General features: G+C 42.4%; 2 protein-coding genes across 3 annotated transcripts in view; both read left to right on the top strand.

Annotated features, from left to right (window-relative positions):
- Positions 1-24,449, top strand: part of GNAL (G protein subunit alpha L) — a 150,242-nt gene that overhangs the window by 109,225 nt on the left and 16,568 nt on the right. The gene's annotated exons all lie outside the window — the stretch shown is intronic.
- CHMP1B (charged multivesicular body protein 1B) lies at positions 20,848-23,585 on the top strand. The gene has a single exon (XM_042911787.1). The coding sequence runs from the start codon at positions 20,968-20,970 to the stop codon at positions 21,565-21,567; it is 600 nt and encodes a 199-aa protein (XP_042767721.1). The 5' UTR covers positions 20,848-20,967; the 3' UTR covers positions 21,568-23,585.

Raw genomic sequence — 24,449 nt, 5'->3', positions numbered from 1 at the left:
ATGTGGAAGAGATTTCATGAGCATACAATCTGGGAATTCACAATATTTGTTACCCACTGATGGAGCTACGCCGTGAATACTGATTTCAAGGAGAGGGTAGTTGTGTGGCCGCCCATAGGAGTTCAGGCAGCAGCATCTTGTGACGGACACTGAGAGAAGCCAATAAAAAGGCCCCAAGGAGAGGTGCTGGGTGTGTCCCAGGCAGGGACGGGAAGCCAGTCTGAAGGCAGATGGGTAATGGAAGAGTAGCCGTAAACAGATGAGAGAGGTCAGTGGAGCCAAGTGCCAAGGTCATGCCAAGGAACTTGGATTTTCCTCCAAATGCAGTGAGTGAAAGCCGACTCAATAAGTGACGTTGTCAGGGTCACTCTGACTGCTGTGTGGAGAATTAAAAGAAGGAAACAAGGACCTGAGTGGGATGCCTCGGGTCGTCGAGGCGAGCCCTGGGGCACAAACGGGCAGATCTAGATGGTGGGTCAAAATGCAGGAGGCGGAGGAAAGTGGGGATCAAGGATGACAACAGGATAGGTCATGGTGCCATTTATTGAGATGAAGGAACCTGGGACGTATTATGGGAGGACAGGGGACAGTATCGAGCGCCGGTTTGAAGAAATTAAGTTAGCGATCCCAAAGGCAATACCCGAGGGGAAAGATGAAGCAGGAGCCTGGAGCTCACAATTGAGACTGGCAGGGTGTATAGAGAAGAGGGTCCTGGACATGGAAATTCAATCCTCAGAGGTTGATTTCAGGAAGAGGAAGAGCTTAAAACCACATCTGAGAAGTAGATGGAGAGGGAGTCCTTTAGAGGATGGAAGAGGATCTTGGGGTTGAGATGGGGGAGGATTGATGGCGTTACAATTTACTTAACTTCCTTCTTACGATGACCAAGAACTGGCTCACCCCCCGACCCCAGCCCACAAGCAGGTGATCCTCAAGCATTTGGTGAGCAGCAGGTACATCTAGGGAGCGGTCTCGGCATGGCACACACCTGTTGCATACACCCTGAGGTGAGCATTAATGACCCTCCACTGTATATACTAAAGAAACCCTTCACTGATTGAAATTTTTCGTGAACTAGAAAAGTATTTAAAATTCCTCTTCTTCAAGTCCTGCCTTAAATCAACACTCCCTTTTCAAATTGGTGTGCCCCTTAGTTTACACTGGTGAATACATCACTGTGGTTTTTCTCATGTCGTGTGGTACATTTAGACTGGTTTAGATTTGGGTGTGGAGTGGGGCAAGCTTCCCAGGGGAGCTCGGACTCACCCTGGGAGGGTCTCAGGAGGCACTCCACTTCCCAAAGGGCCTTTATCTTTCCTTCCAGCTCTTACTCGCTCTTTCTCGAACATATCATCTCAGAGTCATGTAAAGGCCATGGCAGTGTTAGACAGATGGAAAGACTATCTGAAGTCAATGCTAGCAATGGGAATTTCAAGCACAGCTCAAAATAATTTTAAAATTCACATACGTTGGCATTTGAAGTTGATGTGAATATGTGCTTTGTCATCGTTTTCCCGTATTTCTTGAGCAGGGACATCATGAGCAAACACCACAGTGCTACTCAGTGTCAAGTTAGGAATTTCTCTTTCTTAAAAAAAAGAGAAACTGGGGCGCCCGGGTGGCTCAGTTGGTGAAGCGTCCAACTTCAGCTTAGGTCATGATCTTGCGGTCCGTGAGCTCGAGCCCTGCATGGGGCTCTGTGCTGACAGCTCAGAGCCTGGAGCCTGCTTCAGATTCTGTGTCTCCCTCTCTCTCTCTCTCTCTCTCTCTGCCCATCCCCCCTCTTGCGCTCTGTCTCTCTCTCTCTCTCTTTCTCAAAAATAAACATTAAAAAAAATTTTTTTTTAAAGAGAAACAGACAACTTAGTCTCCTACCACTCCAGGAATAAAAATCATGACTTAATTTAAGGTAGAATATGCAAATATAAATTTTTTAAAAGGAAGAAGTAGAGCCTTGACAAGAGGCAGGATTCAGATCTCAGCTCTGCCACGACCATTGTGTGAGACTCTGGGCAAACTCATGGGAACAGACATGGGTCCCATTCTCATTCAGTTCCCATAGGATTAAATAGGTATATACCAAAGTCCTCTAAATGGTGCTTGGCACATGGGTGAGCCCCACATAAGCTCCTGATGTTATGTCACTAGCATGGAAGCTGAAGTCCAGAGAGGTAAACTAAGGCACTTAAGATCACAGTTTCCCAGAAACAGGTGGCACACAGCCACGACCTTCAGACCCGTCCTTTCAGATTACCGAGAGCCATGGCACAAAGTGCTCGTGCGTGAGGTCAAGACTCCAGGCTCGTCAGGAATGAGGCACCAGTGCTTCATTATGCTTTCTTGACTCGGGGCCTGGCAGAATCACAGGAAGCGATTCCCCCTCTAGACCTCACTAATCCTAACTTCTCCAACATTGCTTCCTTTATCTGTTTTAATGCATGTGGGAATCCAGACGGATCAATACCCTTTGTCTCTTAATAGCTGTTGCTTTTCGTCTAAACTCAGGTTTTGAGGTGGGGGTGAGGGATTTAAAATACAAGGAATGTTTCAATAACATTGGTTAGACCCAACATACGGCTACCAAATTTCATGCTGCCAAATTGGATTTTAAGGAACAGAAGCTGGGGCGCCTGGGTGGCTCAGTCGGTTGAGCGTCCAACTTCAGCCCAGGTCATGATCTCACAGTCATGATCTCACAGTCTGTGAGTTCGAGCCCCGCATCGGGCTCTGTGCTGATGGTTCAGAACCTGGAGCCTGCTTCCAATTCTGTGTCTCTCTCTCTCTCTGCCCCTTCCCTGCTCGTGCTCTGTCTCTCTCTGTCTCAAAAATAAATAAAAACATTAAGAAAAAAATTTTTTTTTAAAAAAAAAGGAACAGAAGCTGCCTTTATCAGCCATGCCCATCCCTCCAATAAAAAAAAAAGACATTTCAGCATCAAAACAATGAAGGGACATGATCTCAGAGGAAATCCCTGGGACGATGATCCTCAGGTCATCTTGTCCAACCCACCCGACTTTTAATTCCTCAAGGAATGTGTCTTATTCGTCCTTAAATGCCCAGCCCTTAGGTGAATATTGTTTCATGAAGTCGCTGCTCAGTAGGGGCTATTTGAAATAAATGAGTTAGCAAAACAGGAGCCTGGTGTTCACTATGGTACTGATAGGAAAAGCTGGCCTGTCCCTTTAAACATACGCACCCTACCCCGGATTCAGGCTCCGTGGCCTCCTTCTTCCCCCTTGCAGATCCCCAGTGTTCTGACGCATTTTCTTTTTCCCTCTCGTTAAAATTGCTCAGAGAAAATATAGAACTTATATCTTGGTGGAAATTGAAGTCACTGTGCTACCTGGCTCAGCAGAATTGTATTTTGAACATTCATGCTTGTTATGAAGGGAATAATTCTCAGCCCGGTTAAAGTAACCTCTTCCGTGGCAAAAACCCTGGGAATATTTTGGGGGAAGAGGTGCTTCTCAGTGCTGCTGAAATTCTGTAAAGGCCGAGCTGCCGGTGAGGAATCTGGGAAGAGTCTGGCGGTTCCTTAAAAGCTTAAACACAGAGGTAGCCGGCAGTTCCACTCCTGGGTATTTACTCAGAATTAAAAACATACGTCCTCACAAAAACTCACACACGGATGTTCATGGCAGCATTACTCACAATAGCTAAAAAGTGCAAACAACCCAAATGTCCCTCAAGTGATGCACAAAACCTGATGCATCACACAACGAAATATCATGTGGAATAAAGAGGAATGAAACGTTGATTCATGAGACAGCATAAATGAACCTTGAAGACATTCTATTAAGTGAAAGAAGTCAGACACAAAAGGGCACATATGATATGATTCGGTTTACATGAAACATCCAGAACAGGCAAATCCACAGAAACAGAAAGTAGGTTAGTGATTGCCAGGGGCCTGGGGAAGGGGAAATTGAGAGGGACTGCTACTGGGTATAGAATTTATTTTGGGGACAATGGGAATATCCTGGAATAGTATTGATAGTTGCACAACCTTGTGACTGTGCTAAAAACCACTGAATTGTATAATCAAAATGGTGAATTTTATGTTATATGAAATATATGTTATGTGGGTTATATTGAATCTAAAAAAAAGAAAGATTGTGGAGGTGGGAGGGATTCAGGGCAGGAAACGCAAAGGGAACACTCGTCAAGATTGGCCAGGGAACAGTCTCCTCGATGAGCCAGGGGTCCTCTTGTCAACATCAGATGAAAGTCTACACACGTGCTTACAAGGCCTGCTTTTTAGAAGGCCTCTGTCAATCACAAATGCATGCCACACTCCAGTTCTGCAAACACATATGAGCAAATGGGAGCCCCCAAATTATAAAGTGCCTATGGTATAAAAACAAAAAAAAGCTATGATCTATCTATATTATGCTATTTGGCATGCAAAGAGTAGAAACTTGCTCAGGCTTCTTCAAAAAGAGGGGAATTTGTTCTGAGTTTCTCTTGGAAACCACTGTTGAGTCAAAGATGCTGTGGGGACCAGCTCTTCTGTTCCTGCTGTGTGGACATTTCAGCTTGGCTTTGCTCCTAATGGCAGGTCCACTCTGCAACTGCAGGCCAGGTCCCAGAGGAAGCAGAGAGATCAGCTTTGCTAAAAGGGAGACAGCCTGCATCTGGCCATGATCCCAGCCTGCTCACATGGTGGCCCCACCTGCTGTCCCTGGGCGGTCAGTGGCCACACCCACATCCCTGAGCAGAGGCTGCGGTAAGGCAGGGCAACCAGGCTGCACTGTCTAACACCAGGACAGACCGATTTGGCTAGAGGATTGTGGGAACAGTCATCATAACTGAGCATTAAGTATTGTACTTTGGGTAAAAATGAGTGTCTTTGAAGCACCAAGCAAGCCGTACAAATAAGTAGAGATTATATTTTATACAGAATTGCCCAGTTCCCACTGTGAAAATTAAAAGACAATCTCTCCTGCATTATCCCCCAAAATGCATTTCCTCTAAGTCCTAATAATAAGTGATTATGTAGCCATGGAAACAGCTATTTTGGGAGAAAGCAAATCAGAGAAAATTGGATCTTTAGAACAGGTTTATAAAATCAGACTTCGCTTAATGTAGCTTGAAACTCTGTTGCTCAGTGCAGGTCCCAGTGCTTTGTACTGATTGTTTACATGATAAGCACCTCTGGGAGTGCATCCATTTGAATAATGGGTTTTAGAATACTCTCAGAGAGAATATTCCAGAAAAAAAGGAAAGAATTGCAAGAAAGGTACAGTGATTTTCTGCTATGCCCCTGTCTGCCTTTGGCCATCTCTCAAGAGTCTTGGGGACCACATTGACCGCATTGACTACATTTACTCTCTAGGACTGATTTTGTTCTCATGGCTCCCAAGTCCCCAGATTTAAGCTTTCAGGACAATCAGGAAATTATTAGCAAACATGAAGTCTCAGCTGCAAAGCTGTTTTTTTGAGGTCATCTTCAAGTCAACGAAGCTGTAATTTAAAATGTCCATGTTACTACATCCTGTCGAATCCATTGAATATATAATCAACCAACTGGGTGCACCTACACATTGTCCTTAACACTCACGTTGATCTTTATTTCTAGCCAAATGTATTGTCAGATTCATTTTCTTGATCTGCAGAATTGGACGCGTTCCTTTTATGGGCAGTACAGTCCATTTCTTGTGGGTATGAAGCATGGCATCAGTGGCAGGACAAAGTAGATGGACCAAATACCCCAGAGTCAGTGGGTCAGCCCCTGGTTGTTTCCATTTTCTTCCATGCCGGTTTGGAAACCCTGCCCTGAGAAGGAATTTTTAAGAGGGCTTGCTTAACACCAGGGCTTCTGTGTGAGTAGGAAGCCTGCACTTCTTCTCCTGTGTCTCCTTCTCACACTCACCTGATACACATGCACAACACTGCTCACAGCAGATGTGTGGGGTGTTTTCCCACACCAAGTGATTCCCCACGACACCAGCTGGGTGTCCTACAATTTAACTCAGTGCAGATGCTGTCTACCCCGAGACCGTGTCAGATCCCACAGGTTGCGGGCTCAGTCCCACGAGGCTGCCCCCGACTTCAGACGCCAGTCCCAAGCGATAGGTCTCCAGGTTATCTATAGCTTCTGCTCTACTACTGACGACTCACAGAACTCAAGGTCACTTACTTCCATTTACTAGTTAATTAAAGGAAGTGATAAAGGATATACATGGACAGCCACACGAGGAGATACACAGGGCGAGGTCTGGGAGGGTCTCGAGCACAGGAGCTTCTGTCGCCATAGAATTGGGACGTGTCACCCTCCCGGTACATGCATGTGTTCACCAACCTCTCCAGACCTTGTACTTTGGGATTTTTATGGAGGCTTCACCATGTAGGCATGAACTGTCCTTAACTCCAGCCCCTCTTCCCTTCCTGGAGGATGGGGTAGGCAGGAGCTGAAGCCAAGCTTCTAGTCATGGCTTGGTCCTTCTGGTGACCAGCCCCATCAGGGACCCCACCCAGAGTCGCCTCATTGAAACAAAAGACACTCCTATCACACGGGAAGGTACAAGGGATTTAGGAGCGCAGTGTTAAGAACGGGGGCCCATGACCAAATATTAGAATGGAAAATGCTCCCAGTGCTCTTATCACTTAGGAATTTACAAGAGTTTCAAAAGCTCTGTGCCAGGTATCAGGATCAGAGATCCTGACTATCTCACATGTGTAAACAAATGTTTCAAATCTTTCAGGAAAACTACTCCCTTGAGTGGAGGATCCTAGTGGGTTCCCCTGCATCATCTCATTGAATCTTCAGGCTTCTTATAAAGAGAGGATGCTGAGATGGGGCTCCAAGTCCTGTCCCTTCCGGCACGTCATAGTAGTTTCTGGTGTTTCCCATTCAGTAGATATTGTTAGATTCATTTTGAAGCTGTGAAGATCAAGCCTTTGAACTATATATGGTAAAAAAAAAAAAAAAAAAAAAAAAAAAAGTGTTATAATAATGTTTTTGCTGCCTTAGCTGTATGTCCCCAATTATTTCTAGAAATAGGACTTTTGTCAGTGTCCTGTGAGGGGTGCCAGTAGTGAAGAGGGGGTCAGCAGCAATGAGGAACCTCACAACACCCTTAACCTCTCCCGTGCTCCTTTGCGGTGGCTCAGTGAGTGCCAAGAAACACTCCCGGGGCCCACTTTAAAGACTAAGGCCAGGGGTGCCTGGGTGGCTCAGTCGGTTAAGCGTCGGACTTCAGCTCAGGTCACGATCTCGAGGTCCGTGAATTCGAGCCCTGCGTCGGGCTCTGGGCTGACGACTCTGGGCTGAGCCTGCTTCCGATTCTGTGTCTCCCTCTCTCTCTGCCCCTCCCCCGTTCATGCTCTGTTTCTCTCTGTCTCAAAAATAAATAAACGTTAAAAAAAAAAATTTTTTTTTTTAAATAAAGACTAAGGCCAGCTTCCAAAGCTGTAACAGCAGGACCAAAGGCAACTTGCATCAAATACCAACTCCAAGTGGCATTTTATTAGAATAACTGTATCAAACCAAAGTGGTATTTTATTAGAGTGAAAGTTATTTTAGATGTTCGCATTGATAACATTTACTTATCATAAGATCTATGTGGCCATTTTGATAAAAACGAAATTGAAACTCAGTGCACATAGATGACCGTTGAATCTTTCACGAGGGCTCAGCATCCAGTTTCTTCCTGCTGGGGGCAGGGTGTTTGGAAACGCTCTGGTTTATGCAGATGAGTAATAACAAATAGTAGCAAAAATAAGGGTTTTTTTTTTTTTTGCTCTGTAATCACAAGAAACATTTTAAGTTAAATTATGCAGCATGTGAAAAGGAGAAGAGCAAGAAATTCTCTTCCAAACTGAATTCCTAATAGCCCACTCACACTTCTAAAAAGTGTCTGATAGACACTTAAGTTCTTAGATCTTTAAATTTTTAAATGCACAGATACAGTCTTTAAGACAGAAATCTATTCTGTGCCACATTTTCACCTGTGACAGTTGCCGTGTGATGAGAGCCTGGGCTCCCCTGTGGGCTGGACCTCTCTGCAGCAGAGGTCCCTCGTCTGTGCCTCACGGGGACCTACCTTCATGGTTATACTGCTGGACAGGTGCTGTGCCGTCTACACAACGGCCAGTGCACTGCCACAGCCCCTCTCCCAGCACAGCAGCACATCTGCAAGAAGTTGAAAATGTGTGCAGAATAGCTTGGTGAGGGATGGGGTCACACAGGTGTTCACATGTATCAAAACTCAGCAAATGTGCACTCAAGATTTGTGTTTCTTTCAACCTAAATTTTACATCAACAGAAAAAAATTGTGAACAAATGCTGATCTGTAGACAAAAATCTGCATGCTGAAGTATTTAGGAGGAAGCGAACTGATGTCTGCAATTTCTTTGAAATGTATCAAAAATAAGAGATAGATGATTTTTTAAGTATGGTAAAATGGTAATCGCAAAATCTAGATGGTGGGTACTCAAGCATCCACTGAAATTATTTCAGGTTGTATGTTTGAAACGTTTCATAGTGAAATGTAGGGGGAGGAAAATACATGTGTAAAAATGTGATCAGAAAACATAGAAAAAAATAAATTACATAGCAACACAGATTAACACATCAGTGATACTGCATAAGTATAACATGCCACATACGACATTTGCCTGTAAGAGGTTTTTACTGCAATTCTCTTAAGTATTTGATGAATTCTTTGAAATATTTCCAAGGAACCCAAGGACCTCAGACTGAAAACCACCAAATACAAGAATTAACAAAGTGTACAGCTTCAGAAAGACTTAGAGGTATGTCTTGTATTTCTAACCTTCAAAAGGTAGCTACAAAATAGCTCATAGTTATAGAAATTTACCATGTGGAGCACTATTCTGTGCACATTTCATAAGTTAACAAATTAATCCTCGTACTGATCCAAAGAGGAGGAAACAAAATCACCTAAGTTTACACAGGACTCTATCATGCCAGATTATTACTTGATTTATCCAGTATTTCAAATCTTAAACCTAAAGATGTAATGGGGTGCCTGGGTGGTTCAGTTGATTAAGCGTCTGACTTCGGCTCAGGTCATGATCTCGGCGTCTGTGAGTTCGAGCCCCTCGTTGGGGGCTCTGTGCTGACAGCTTGGAGCCTGGAGCCTGCTCCAGATTCTGTGTCTCCTTCTCTCTCTGCCCCTCCACGACTCACACTATGTCTCTCAAAAGTAAATAAACATTAAAAAAAAAAAAAAAACCCAAACCTAAAGATCTGAGAGATTATTTCTTAAAAGTTCAAGTTCACACGTGTGTGCCAGACGTGGCCAGATGCTAAATTGTAAAAGTGATGAGGCCTGGCTCTAAGCTTATAAATAAGTGGATTTTCACAAGGGCACCCATTTTCTCAGATTCTGAAGCCACTCCATTTACCTTCCATTTCCATCCAATTCCTATCATGAGTATGGTTTGCAAATGAAAGCCGGGATAGTTTTTTTATAGAGGTCCTGGGGGTTCAAGAAAGGGAAAGACAACTCACCGAAGGGGGGACATATTTGTAAATCATGTATCTTATAAGGGACTTGGATCCAGAACATAGAAATAACTCCTACAGTTCAATAATAACTATAGAAATAACTTTAACATTAATACTTTTATCAATTTTAGAAAGAGCAAAGGAGCAGAATAGACATTTCCCCAATAAGATATGTAAATGGCCAATAAACTCATGAGAAGACGCTCGGTAGCATTAGCCATTGAGAAATGCAAAGTAAAACCACCTCACAGCCACTGGGATGGCTCTAATAGAAAAGCCAAATAAAAAACAAACGTTGGCAAGCATGTGGAGAAATTGGAACGCTCACATATTGCTGGTAGGAATATAAAATGGTAGGACTGCTTCCAAAAGCAGTCTGGCAGTTCCACAAAAAGTGAATCAGAGTTACCATATGACCCATCAGTTCCCCTCCCAGATATATATTCAAGAGAACTGAAAACACATCCATACTAAAACTTCAAGACAAATACTCATAACAGCATTATTCATAAGAGCCAGAAAGTGGAAACAACCCAAATACCCATCAATTGATGAATGGGTAAACATGAATGGGTCTATCCATATAATGGATGATTAGCTAGCTATAAAAAGGAATGAAGCACTGATCCAAGCTGCAACCTCGGAGAACCTTGAAAACACGATGCTAAGTGAAAGAAGGCAGACACAAAAGGCCACATGCTGTATGATTCCATTTATAGGAAATGCCCAGAATAGACATCTAGAGACAGAAAGTAGATTAGGGTTGCATAGCGTTGAGGGAGGGTGAGGGGACCGATGAAGAGTGACTGCCTAATGGGTACAAGGTTTCCCTTTGGAGTGATGAAAATGTCCTAAAAATAATCATGGAGATGGTTACACAACTCTGAATATGTGAAACACACTGAATTGTGCATTTCAAATGCACTTTATATTCAGATCCTCTGTTGCAACTAGCTTATTAGATCTTAACTTGGACTCCTGAGTAAAATTCATTTGGAGACTGCTGATAATTTGAATTTCCTAATTTCAGGGCCTTTCTATTTAATTCCAAGGCAAGGGGGAGAGACTCCATCAAAAGTAGTGAACAATTGCTCTATAGAACTTCATATTCCTTTCCCTATACAGTGAATTCCGGCATATCTGTGTGTTTGAATTGAGTGTGGTCACAGTAATTACGCTGTGGATAGTTTTCAGTATAAGACTCCTAACATTTCACATTTTGCATATTCTTACTTTTAAAATCAGTTTAAAAGAGGAAAGAGAGGAAAAAATGAAAAAGCAAAAATACAGATTCAAAATATGATTCTCATGCTGAAAATATGTCTTAACTTCCCTAAAAAATAATCATCATGGAAATTGGCAGGTAATTTTACAAACAGTTACTTCTGTGGCATTTTGAGTTATTCCTCTCCATGCAGGGCCTGATACAGTAACGTCTCATTAAATGTTTGTTGAATGAATAATAAACCTAACCACGTTTTTATTTTTTATTTTTTTTAATATATGAAATTTATTGTCAAATTAGTTTCCATACAACACCCAGTGCTCATCCCAAAAGATGCCCTCTTCAATACCCATCACCTACCACCCCCCATCAACCTTCAGTTTGTTCTCAGTTTTTAAGAGTCTCTTATGCTTTGGCTCTCTCTCCCACTCTAACCTCTTTATAACCACGTTTTTAAAGTCTTCCTTGTGGATGGTTCGTGTGCCAGTTCGACTGCTCACATGGAATTATTGCATACGTGCCACTGTGCCTGGAGCCATGCCTGCCTCATAGCAGGTGTTCAGAAAATAGTTAAACGAATGGACTTTTATAACTTTCCTTTCTCTGTGTTCTGTACCATTCATAGCCTGCCATTCTCAGGTATACAGAATTGATTTTCCTGTAAAGCTCGGGTAAAGGCACGCTATCTGTTCATGACAGCATTATTCAACATAGCCAGAAAGTGGAAACAACACAAATGTCTGTCATGTGAATGGAGAAACAAAATGTGGTCTGTACATACGATGAACTATTACTCAGCCCTTAAAAGCATGAAATATTCATAGCTACTACCTCGTGGCCTCCTTTAGGCCTGACGTGTTCACTGTCTCAGAGAAAACTGTATATATCATGGCAGAACGTCGTAGAACTACTTCCCTCCGCCCAGTAAACAACAAGAATGTGTTCACAGTATCAAGAAATTTAGTTAAAGCCTTTAAATCGGATTTAGCCAGTAAGGAAGCTGCCCTCTGACAATTTCACATTAAAGAAAGCCCTCAAAACAGGAAGAAAGGAAAAAGCCTTCCTTGAGATAGTGCATGGTGTCAGTGGTTAGAATTACATATCTTCTTTTACACCGGACCACATCGATCACATAATAATTAGAATGCATGATATCAATGAAAAGCTACCTTTCAAATCCAAGTTTATTCTATTATTATATTAGATTGAGGAAATCTAAGCACGAAGAGAATTTCCATTTGCTCACTAGCAGTTTTATTCATATAACAACAATTAAGTGGACAGTATGCCATTGTTTCTTAATCTATTTTATATTACTATGAATCTGGAATTAATATTTTGCATTTATGTGAATGTTCGGCATCATTTCTGGGAAGAAGAAATGAAAGAGTCTTCGTACCAAGCTACCTGAGGCAGGTGGTAACTGCTAAGAAAGAAATTACTTTGCTATACTTTGCCAAGATCCATGCAGGGACTAAATATAACTTCTTCTAAAATCTACGAGACTTAATAGGTCATTTGTGAAAAAAATTTTATTATCCTGCATTGAACATGTTAAAAACGTCTCAGATCTCTTTTCAGGTAAGAAACTCAGCGTCAGGTAAATGTAGATTGGAAGGGCCAATCCCATTTCTTCCTCTGACAAATGGTGTGGTCTGAACAAATCAGCATATACTTGGTCTCTGAAAATAGAGAGCCCAGGCGGTACCCCTTCTCAGAAGGCTTGCCTCGTCCAGAAGTCCCTACTGCTCCTTTCTCCACCCTTGTTCAACCACACGCTTCCAGTTAGATTCTAAAGGTCAGCTTCCTTGCAAGGACCTGGGGCAGATAGTGGGACCTGCCAGGATGGTACCGTCACAGACACACCATTGTGAGCAGCTGCAGAAAGGAAACCCTAGGATGCTTCCAGTGAGCAGGAACCATGTTGAATGCAATTTGTGTTGGTGTCCTTATTCTATTTCCTGTAAATGACTTGGAGGAATTCACAAAGTTTCACACTGTAGCATAAGTTGCAATTCAGTTAGCTTTGAAAATTCTCCTTTAACCCCTAAACTACTCAGAAAAATACATTTTCCTTTTCCTGCAGTTTGCTAAGATTTACTATTAGGTCTTATTTTCCAGATGTTAATCTTGGCTGGGACTTATTATATTTAGGACATGGTTAATCATGTCCTGAGGCAGTCTGGTAGTTCCTGGAAAAGAAACCACCACATGTTGAACTTATCTTAGTGGAAAAGCTCAGCCAGCACCTTGATGCCCCAGTTGTGCAGAACCTTCCACGAGAAGAAACACCAGGGGAAATAAATACCTCTGCTTTATGGAACATTAATACATGCATCGTGTTTGCTGATTACTTGTCTCCCATCCCTGAGCCATGAACTCACTAAATATTTTTGGGCACGAGATGGAAGATTCTAGCCCAGCCCCATTGAAGATTATAGAACAAGAATGCATATCCATTATATTTTAGTTGAGGTATCTGGCACTTGATGGCTTAGTTCAAAACCATTTTAAAGTTAACACTTACAAGATATGTATCTATCTTTGGCTTGCTTTAATTAAGCCACCAGTGTTCACTGTCTCAGAGAAAAATGAATCCTGTAATAGTACGTTGTAGTAGTATAGAAGCAACAAGAAATATTCTGCCTCGCCGTAGGGCTTTATACAATGTAAACAGAGGGTTAAAAAATAAATTATTTCTGGTAGGACTCCCTGAATTAAGTTATATTTGGTTTCTTTTCTTTATTTTGTTTTTGTTTTTGTTTTAGAGAAAGAGGAGCAGGGAAGCAGCAGAGAGAGAGAATCTCCTGCAGGTTTCACATTCAGCACAGAATCCGACTCAGGGCTCAGTCTCACAACCCTGAGACCATGACCTGAGTGGAAATCAAGAATTGGATGCTTAACCAACTGAGCCACCCAAGCGCCCCTGTATTTGGTTTCTAATATGGTTTTGCTTAACTAAAGATACCAGCTTAAACTGACAGTCTTTATGTTCTGGCTCAAAAGCTGAATTGCAGCTTTTCCTTGACCAAAAGGAATTCCCAGGCTCAGCCTTGCAGGGGCACTAATGGCCAATGACTCCTTCCTTTTTGTATATTGTAGGGGTTAAACCAGAATTGAAAAGACTTCAAATGGTTCTCAGAATATGCGATTCCTTAGAACTAGTACTGTCTATTCTGTGGACATGAATATTTTAAGTCACTTAAGTTTCATTTAACTGTGAGATGATGTGACTTAAAAGCTGTGTCACATGGCAGATCAGATCCAGCACTGATGAGGGATACGGGTGCGTCAACAGCACATACTGGTTCCCGGAAGCAGCAGTAAAGACCCACCCCCACCACCTCCCCCTACTCAGTCCAAAATAGCCCTGGGGAAGCTCTCAGCTTCTGATGATCTGTTTACATTATACACACAGGGTGCACCAACAGGAAGACAAGAGAAGGTTTTAGTGTGCAACAAAATTCGCTGTCTTGTGTGCACATTAACGATTTTTTAACTCGCAGGTTGTAAGCTTAATGCTCAAGTTTTTTTTAAAGTGATGTGAGAACAGCCACTTCCTGCAGAGTGGCCGCGCACGCAGCCTGGGCAGGCCAGTGTGGCCCCCCTGCCCATTTGCCCTAGATCTTTAGCTGTGAAATTGCTTTCCATCCCACACTGTGTCTGCAGGACGACCTACCAGTGTCCCATTAGACAGCCAGGCAGTACTAGATATTACCGTGTGTTTCTATGCAGGGAAATAAGTTTTTCTTAAAAAGAAAAAAAAAAAGCATAATAAAGATTTCTGGTGAAAGGGGGAACGGTGATTGGAAAGAGGAATATATTGCTTGTTTCACAGACAGAAAATATTTCAGGTCTTTGTTTTCCTTCCGTAGTTTAGTTTCTACTCATATTCTTGTCTCCCTCTGAGGCAGGAACCCCATCGAAGGAGTAGGTTTTCTTTCTACAGAACATTCTGTAAACGGAGGAGTAACACAGAAATAGACACAGACTGCCTTCTCTGTTTTCGCTGAATCTACTCCACATGTCCCCTGTGAGATCTGCAAACGTCCATCACAAATTGCTGGGAAAAGGACAATTTAGATAATACACGTTTTTCTCTTAGTAAGTTGTACAGTGAATCTGTGCAGACTGTTTCAGGATTTTTTTTTTAATGAAATTAAGCAGCCTATACCATTTTGGTCTGATTCTTTAGCTCAAATTAAGGTTTTAAGATTTATTCATATGTTGAGTATGGTGATAGCTATTTATTTTCATTACTATATAGTATTCGATTATAAAAATACACCACAATTTATTTTTCTGTTCTGTTCATGGACGATTGGGTTGTTTCCAGGTTTGGGCTATGACGAATAATGATGCTGTGAACATTTTGTTCTGTAACCTGGTATACAGGTACAAGAGTTTCTCTAGGGTGGATAATCAGATAAGGAATTGGTGCTTATAGGGGATGCATATTTTAACTTTATTAGGTAATGCAGTTTTTCCCAAGGAGATTATATCCACTGACATTCCCAGCAGGAGTGTTATGAGAGTCTTCGTTGCTTTATATCTTTGCCAGAACACGCTATTTCGAGACTTTGCCTGAATTATTCTGAGGGATTTTTTTTTTTTTAATTTAGTGGTTTGGAACAGTCCTTCCTGGTGCCAAGACCTGATGCAGACCTTATTACCCACTGTTACGATCATAATTTCTCCCTTTCCAGTTTTATAAATGAAGAAATGAGGCCCAGCAAGGAGAGCTGATAGCGCTGCCCAGGACAGAAAAAAAGAGCCCCAGGCCCCTTGCTCAGTCAGGACCACACTGCACGCCTCTCCCTCTGCTTTCCCATTGCTTCCTTTGCTGAGAAGATCCAAAATCATCTTAAAATAAGACTGAACTAAAAAGAGTGTAGAGTTATGCTTTAACAAAACCCAAGCAGAAAAATTAATATTTAGAGATTACTTAAAAAAAAAAAAGTATTGCCATTGATTTTTTTCTAAATCTAGATCTTTCTTTATTGCAAAGAGGACTGGGAAGGAATCTGGAGCCTCCCACCCAGTTCTCTGAACATCTAGGACAAGGTGATCATTGCCCCACTCGACACCAAAAGAAATCCTGGACTATCCTTAGAAAGCCAGGAGTATCTAGATTTAATTTCCAGCCTGTCATCACACGGGTAAGTTATTCAGTATAGAGAGGAAACATGAGCACCCCCATGTCAGTACAGTTGGTAGATCCCAAATTAGACCATCAGGACATAGGGAATTCGGGTACTCCTAAGAGTGTTAACTCCCTGCACCACCATCGGGACTAAAAATCTAGGCGTTACCAGCCTGTATGCACAGCAATGCAGAAGTCCACTCAAATGCAACTCTCCTGTTTCTAACTCTTCCTTGTACTCATTTTAAAACGTTGACATCACGTTAACATAGTTTGAGGTACCATGACTTTGCAATTTCCCAAGGTGTGAGGAGTCTCGGAGTTTTTAATTATAGCCGTGTTCCAAAATTAAAAGGTGATAGAAACAATTATATATATAATATATACAGTAATACGGTATATGTAATGTAGCCCTTAAAATGGTTACCAAGAAGATATATATCCAATGCCATGTTCTTTGTATGCATTCATACATTCAGCAGGAATGTATTAAGCATCTGTGTGTCCCAGAGGTTGACTGGTACCAGGTCAAGAAACAAAATGTCACCATGGGAAAATCGGAAAGGACACACTGCTGCTGAGATAATCACAGATACATACATAGGTACAATTGTGGGAAGTGAAGAGGAACTCTAAAAGAGAATTCAAGGCATAACGTTTCAACCCCCCTGGAAAACTACCTGTGAGAAGTAGGATTTTAACACGCACAATAAAATTATTTTCCATATATATTTAGTTCCTTCTTTTATTTTGGAATGTCTTTAGATTTAGCAAATGATTCTTTTCCAATGAACTCAAGCCGTAGGACCCGCTTAAATATCTCAAGTTTAGCCATTGGTATTGGTTCAAAGGAAGAAAGAAACAGAATAGGCCGTATGAACCAAATTAAAACATTTTTCTTCCCCATTTTATGGTAAAAATAATTAACTGGCTTGACTCACAGTTTTCTAGAGATATCTGTACTCTAATCAAAATTTTCTTAGAGTCCCTAAGAAGAAAGTTTCTACTTTGGATCTGGGTGTTATAAGGTACTGTAGAAGCTTTGACTAGTCCCACGATCGTACACTGTTTACAGAGGGTCCAGGACTTCCGATGTTGCGACTCAGGACTTTTCAACTTTACAATGATGTGAAAACAATACACGTTCGGTAGAAACCATACTTGGAATTTGGACCTTCTCCCAGGTTAGCGATGTGCAGTAAAGCGCCTCGCAGTGACACAGCTCCCAGACAGCCACATGATCACAAGGATAATACCCTTGCAGCCATTCTGCAGCCATTGTGTATGTCTCTTTCAGTAGAGCATTCGGTCAATTACATGAGATACTCAACACTTGATTATAAAATAGGTTTTGTGTTAGATGTTTTGGCCCAAATACAGGCTAATGGATGTATTCTGAGCATGTTTAAGGCAGGCTCGACTAAGGTATGATGTTCAATACGTTAGGTGTATTGGGGCACCTGGGTGGCTGGTGGCTGGTTGAGTGTTCGACTTCGGCTCAGGCCATGATCTCACAGTTCATGGGTTCAAGCCCCATGTCGGGCTTTGTGCTGACAATGCAGAGTCTGCTTCAGATTCTCTCTCTCTCTCTCTCTCTGCCCCTTCCCCACTCATGCTTGCTCTCTCTCTCTCTCTCTCTCTCTCTCTCTCAAATAAATAAACACTCAAAAAATTTAAATAGGGTAGATGTATTAAATGCATTTTCAACTTAGGGTATTTTCAACTTATGATGGGTTTATTGGGATATAGCACATCGTAAATCAAGGAAGGTCTGTATTCTTTCTTTACACCATGAATTGAGTCCAGAAGATTCCCATGTTCAGTCAGAATTGCCATAGGACAAAGATTCCTTGATAATCTTACATAAACTCAAAATAATCTCCCCTTTCCTAGATACACAAAAAGAAAGCATGCTAGTCTGAAACAGACCCTGAAGGCTTACACCCTCAATGGAATGGAAAGAATGGAAAACTTAGCAATAGAATGTAGATAGATGTAGAGAAGGGAGTCATCAGGATGATTCCTAAGAATCTGGCTCGAGCAAGTAACTGGGTGAACAGAGGTGCCATTTCATAGGTAGGATGAGCAGGTTTTCGGGAGAAGGACTGAGAGTTCAGTCAATTGGAGGAGTTGCCAAACAGTCTGGCACCCCAAATTCTCCAGTGTCAGGAGACAGTTGGGGATACTGGAGCTCAGAAGGAAACTTGCTCTAGAAATGCACGAGTGAGTGCTAGCTATAGATCATACTGAACACAATGGGGATGGCTGGGGTATTGATAGAGGAGAGAAGAGGATGAGGCCCAAGGACTGCTGCTACCCAGCTCAGGGGGAGGAGGGGCACTGGCCAAAGGTGAAGTTGGCCCCTCCTTGTTCCTGCTGTCTGAAAATATGGCTTCTGGAACCCTACCCCATGCTCTAGACTGACCGGCCCAGAGAGGAGACTTGCCATCAGTCAGTGACAGTAGCTTCAGGGGGCGTTAATTGCTTTTAGCAACCTTAACTTAGGTCACATCAACCTTAGAGTCCATGCAACTCCTCAGTCTTCTCAAAAGAACAGCTAAGTCACCTTATTCTTTTAAGCCAAAGATGATCAGTCTATTATTCTTATTAACTGCTTGGAGTCCTCCTTATTATACTGGTCTCATTATATCCATGGAATCTTCTTACTTTTTTTTTTTTTTAAGTTTATTTATTTATTTTGAATGGGAGGAGGGGCAGAGAGCAAGGAAGAGAGAGAATCCCAAACAGGCTCCACAACGTCAGCACAGACCCTGACGTTGGGCTCTAACTCAATAACTGTGAGATCCTGACCTGAGCCGAAACCAAGAGTCGGTCACTTAACGGGCTAGCCACCCAGGCGCTCCCACGGAATCTTATTCCTAACACGTAGCAGATGTGTGGTCACAGGCCAGTTGCCTAGCTCTCTGTACTTCAGTTTCCTAACCGGTACATCGGAGACGTTAGTAGCATCTACCCCAGAGGGTTTGTGAAGGTGACATGTGAAGTGCTTGGAACAATGCTTGGCACATCAGTACTTAATAAATGTTTGTTGTCCTCATCCTCCTCATCTATCAGAGTTTCTCGTGATTATGCTCCAAACCCTCTCACCTGATTAGAATTTGTCATTGGGCAAACTAAAGAACATGTCAAGGAACCATTTGGCTAACTGAAAGGAAACCAAAAGAAAGGGAGGGTGAGTGGGGGTGGGAGTGAGCAGGGAAGGAGACGTAGGTCCTCTACCCCCACTTCAAACAGATTTCCTTTTATTTGATTTTTTCTATTGTTTCTAGAAGTGTCCCATGTGAAGAAAGAGTTCTGCTTTGGGGAAAAAAAGTAATCTTGGCTAAGCTGCTAACTAGGATAATGTTCTAGCTCCTCTCAACCACAATTCAATTTAGCAAAGTCTTACTGGACTCAGTGCCTATTTTGTGAAGAGAGCTTGCTGGGTTCCTTAGGGGGAAAGGAAGAAAACTGTTCTCTACCTCCATGTGGTTCATAATATAGTAGTGCCCTGAACCCACAGACCCAGTTCCAGGAGTTATGCCCTGTGTGCTAAGGCAGAGGTCCAGAGTACAGAGGCAGCACAGAGGAGAGGGATCCTGGAAGGCTTCATGGAGGAGGGGGCTTTTAAGAAATGTCAGGATCTCAATAGGCAGAGGTATGTGGGGTGGAAGCTCAGGCAACAGGGACAGTGTACACAGAGGGAGGAGCGTGCCTCATTCTCCACACTGATCAAGTGACACAAATGATCATAGACTTCCATGCTTCAGTCGGGTTTGACTGGCACAGAGGGGAAGGAAAGAAAAAGAAGGTGGGGACCCAGTATGCCTCACAGAGAAGTTCAGCCTTTTTGCCCAGATTTTGGAGCACATGAGTGATCTAATCAGAGCTGTGGTTTAAGAAGGTGCATGTGACACGCGCACCCCCTTACTTTGTGGTGCAAGACGGTTTGCAAGTTACCACAGGAAACCGAACGGGATGGTATGACTCTGGATTAAAATTCTCTCTGAACAGAACTAGCTCTCGCTCTTCATTTTCAACCTAGCTCATTAGGGCAGGTTGGGCCTTCTTGTATTTTGTTATTGCTGTATCTGAGGAATCTTTCTAAAACAAAAAAAAAAGCTATAGCACACATTGCCGCCATTGCAAAGCCTGAGTTTTTTAAGGGTATAATACCAAGTGACAGTTTTGATGTATGCCAGTGGGTGTCGGTCCCAATACTTCACCATCCTCTGCTTGCATAATTTAAAATGACAATGTAGCCTGTCAAATTTAAATGTGAGTGAAGTTCCTTGGATATTTATAAAACATCAAATAGATAGAATTGTGTCAGCAAAAGATGGATGACAGTTGCTGGCAAAGCACCTATAAGCTGAACTTAAAGCTACCGTATGAATATGGTGGTCCACGGTTCTGAAGGTATTTTCACCCATTGCAGTAAAAGGATATCACAATATTCCCTTCCAAACTGTAGTCAGAAATTGAGAAGCAAGTCGGTGATGCAGGTTTGTTTTGTTTTGTTAATGAATTAATGAACCACGGTTCAGGTTCCCCTGAGGAAGTGGAAGTTACCCGGGCAAATAAAGCGCTGGTCTGCAGACCTGGCTGACGGTTTTTAGCCCCCTGACCAGACACACCTGAAGCCCTGCCAAGTTGGACCTCGGAGATTTTTTTTACGGGGAGTTCTAGACACAGCCTGCCTGCGTCGGTAGATTAATTCCCAAGTGTGCATGGACACTCATTTTTGTCAATTTACTAATGCTTGAATGTCTGTAAAACGGAGCGTAGAAAACAAGCGCCCTGGTCGGCACCGGCAGCGTCCACCCGTATGCGTCCGTCCGCGTCTGCGTGGTGCGGCCCGAGCCCCGCCTCAGAGGGCGTCCCCCGGCCCCTTGGGTCCCGCAGGCCCCGCCCCTGCCCCACCCCCGCCCCACCCCCAAGCGCCTTCCGTCCCGCAGGCCCCGCCCCGGCGCCGGGCTCTGACGTCACCGTCTGCGCCGCGCGCCGTAGAAACAGGAAGTGGGACCAAAACAAAGGAGCGGCGGCCGGGAGCGGACCTGCCTTTTTCTCCCTCTACCGCGCTCATATTGGCCCTGGCCACAGACCCCTAGGAACCGTCCGACTATGTCCAACATGGAGAAACACCTGTTCAACCTAAAGTTCGCCGCCAAAGAACTCAGCAGGAGTGCCAAAAAATGCGACAAGGAGGAAAAGGCCGAAAAGGCCAAGATTAAAAAGGCCATTCAGAAGGGCAACATGGAAGTGGCGAGGATACACGCCGAAAATGCCATTCGCCAGAAGAACCAAGCGGTGAATTTCTTGAGAATGAGTGCGCGGGTCGATGCGGTGGCTGCCAGAGTCCAGACGGCGGTGACGATGGGCAAGGTGACCAAGTCGATGGCCGGTGTGGTTAAGTCGATGGATGCGACGTTGAAGACTATGAATCTGGAGAAGATCTCTGCTTTGATGGACAAATTTGAGCACCAGTTTGAGACGCTGGACGTCCAGACGCAGCAAATGGAAGACACGATGAGCAGCACGACTACGCTGACCACTCCCCAGAACCAAGTGGATATGCTGCTCCAGGAAATGGCAGACGAGGCCGGCCTAGACCTCAACATGGAGCTGCCGCAGGGGCAGACCGGCTCTGTGGGCACGAGCGTGGCCTCCGCCGAGCAGGATGAACTGTCCCAGAGACTGGCCCGCCTGCGGGATCAGGTGTGACGACAGAACCCACTCTGAGGTTTCCTGGCCGTAGCCACCTTCTGAAATGCTCTGTAATTAATGAGATACTATACACTAGAAACTCTGAACATGCCAGAATGCTGAAATGCTCTCTACTTAAGATGCTTCTACCTTTGGGTTTACAGTGCTCTCCAGATACACTAAGAAATTCCAGGCTCCCTCCATCTTAACTGGATTTTAAAGTTCCGTATAGCTTGTGATGATGTGTATTTTTATAGCTGCCTTTTAACAGAACTAGTTAATTTGGTGTGTATGAATCTTTCTCAAAAATTTGGTCCAAACTCTTGTTCGGTGTATTCAGTTTTCTGCCTGAATTTTCAAAATTGGGGATTTTTTTTTTTTAATTTAGTGTAATTGGTAATATCTAGAATTGACAGGTGGTGCATAAAAATTAAGAGGAGAAGGATTACTTAGATTGATTACAGGGCTATCAACACCTCATTCAACTTAATGGACCGTGCTATTTCTGTGGGGTTTGGGGAGTCTTTTGTTTTGTTTTGTTTTGTTTTTTTGCCATCGCCTCCAGACTTCTGTTGATCTGTTCACATAATTTATACTGAAATTATGGTGGGACATTGTGCATAATATTTTCTTACTGTTTATGTTCTATAAATTTTTCATGTGGTAGTTACGTTTTTACAACTGGAAAAAGGCCACATAATTTCATTTATTATAAGGAAAAATTGTTTGCTCATTTATATTTTTATTTACTAAAGACTTTGTCAAAAGACAAGGTTTAACGTGACAGTTTCAAATGAACGTCTTGAACACACTTCTAGTTATTTTCCTATCTCAACACTTTAATTAGCCTTGTTATAAAGTATGTTAATTAGCATGGCAGTCATATTACTCTAACATTGCCAAAGAACTGTTGATTGGTTTAAGAGAACTCCGGGGTGGTGTGTTTGTAGGTTTTCTTTTGATTTTAATAACCAAAAATAGACATCAAATTAGAACTGCATTTTAGGTTCTAATTACTTGCATTTATTATTTTCTTTTAGAGGAACAACTTGTTGAAAAGCCTTGGAAGTAAGTTGGAATGTTTTATTTAGCCATGCAAATAACTTAAGTATATGTGCAGCCAGCTGGAAGTCTGGGAAAGAGGAAAGATGGAGAATTTAACAGTAGACTTGACCCTCTTAAGGCTAGAGCCCATCTGTGTTGCCTTTCATCTTTCTAGAACAGCAGTGTGTGTTTTCTGGCTGCAAAGTAAAGCATGTAACCACCACTTTCTCATAGCCTCTGAACATGGAGAACAGCAACTTGCTTTTATTTTGGCAAGTGTATTAATCTAAGGTAAATACTTGCGGATATTTGAAATTTCCCCTTTCCTTCACTGGTAGATTTCTCCATAAGAGAATTCCAGTGTTCCAAAAAAATAGTTATAGGGACTCTTTCAAGCCCCTTGAAAGATTCATGGCCAAATAATCACCATTACATTTTCCAGTATGAATGGGTGTATTAAAGAAAAAAAAAAAAATGAACAGGTAAATGCAGATGAGGACTGACCCTCATTTTTAAGTGTCTTTACATTTGGATGTTCCGAAGTCTTCCGTAAGGGATACCTGTCGGTTGATTATCTGTCCCTGCCTCTTCTTTCTAGAACTCTTCCCTTTTGGGGTCTCTTCTTATCCACATGGTTGCACAGAGGCAGCTATGTGAGCATAGCATGAGTCATAACCGCCTCTTTAGACTGGGAAAAATAATTACAACTTAAAATATAGCTTAGTGTTGAATCCTTTGGTAAATTAAAGACCCTTTTATAGTGCAAATACTCCCAACAAAATTAATATATTTTGTGAGATTAAACAATGCTTGTATATGCTTGAACTTTCTTAAAATATGTTCATTTCAAACTATATGAATGTACATTTTTATGAACCATAAATATTTTCAAAAGCATACCAGGCCCATGAATTATTTCCTCACTTTTGCAGCTGATGAAATGCTGAAATGTAAGCCACAGAAGTTTGTCAAATAAATCATTTTAAACTGCATGTTATTGCATGTGAGTGTACATCCTATTTAAAAAAACTATATAAGAAAAAAGAATTCAGAGGTAGATTTGGTTCAGAAAGCATGGTATTCTTCCACACTCTCCCTTACCACCTTAATTTCTGTTTTGTTAGCATGGAATTTTCATGTATATTTCTAGAAACTCTAGCTATTACTTCTTTACTGTAATAGTTTCTTCATGGCAGCAAGAATTGTTCCTTGTATTGAAACTTCCTGGACTAATGATAGATCTATTTTATAAAAGGCTTCCGCTCAGACATCCCACAGAAATAGTTAATCTTCCATGCAGGTACTAGTACAATTTTTACTCAAATCTCCTTTTTATTTTCTGCCTTCAAATGTACAGTTTCTAACATGGATTTAGAATATACTTTTAGTTTATTTTATGAACGATTTAGCTTCCTTCATTTCAGATGATACATGTGCAATTTAGAACTCTTACTAAAGCTGTTTCTTCCAGAAACGTTAATGAATATGTGCCTTTCAGGTGGAGGCATGCTATGAGTCTTGTACACTGGGTGCCTATCCTGCTGTCCTTGATTTGGAAAAGAGCCACCTAAAATAAGCACCCATCTGATAACCTTACTAACAGAATGTAGTCTCGGGTCAGCCAAACAGACCTCACATCATAAAGCAGAAGGGAGGAACCTTGTGTCTTAGATGCCTCCTCTGTAATACACACAACATCTTCTAGGAGCCATTTCTGTAGCCAAAAATCCAAAGCTCAACACCTTCTGTAATACTGGCAAAAAGCTCCAAGCCAGTGGACATTTCAATGAACTGAGGAACAGGCACACTTGTCATCATAGCAAATCATAGCAGAATGCCTGCCTGGTTTACCTAGG

The sequence above is a fragment of the Panthera leo genome, chromosome D3, assembly GCF_018350215.1.
Source record: "Panthera leo isolate Ple1 chromosome D3, P.leo_Ple1_pat1.1, whole genome shotgun sequence".
Lineage (NCBI taxonomy): Eukaryota > Metazoa > Chordata > Mammalia > Carnivora > Felidae > Panthera > Panthera leo.
Note: the sequence above shows the minus strand (reverse complement) of the source record. Positions and strands in the feature narration are given on the sequence as shown.

Bases quoted from the DNA above. Each gene is read 5' to 3' on its own strand.
- CHMP1B (XM_042911787.1), top strand. From the start codon at position 20,968: ATGTCCAACATGGAGAAACACCTGTTCAACCTAAAGTTCGCCGCCAAA.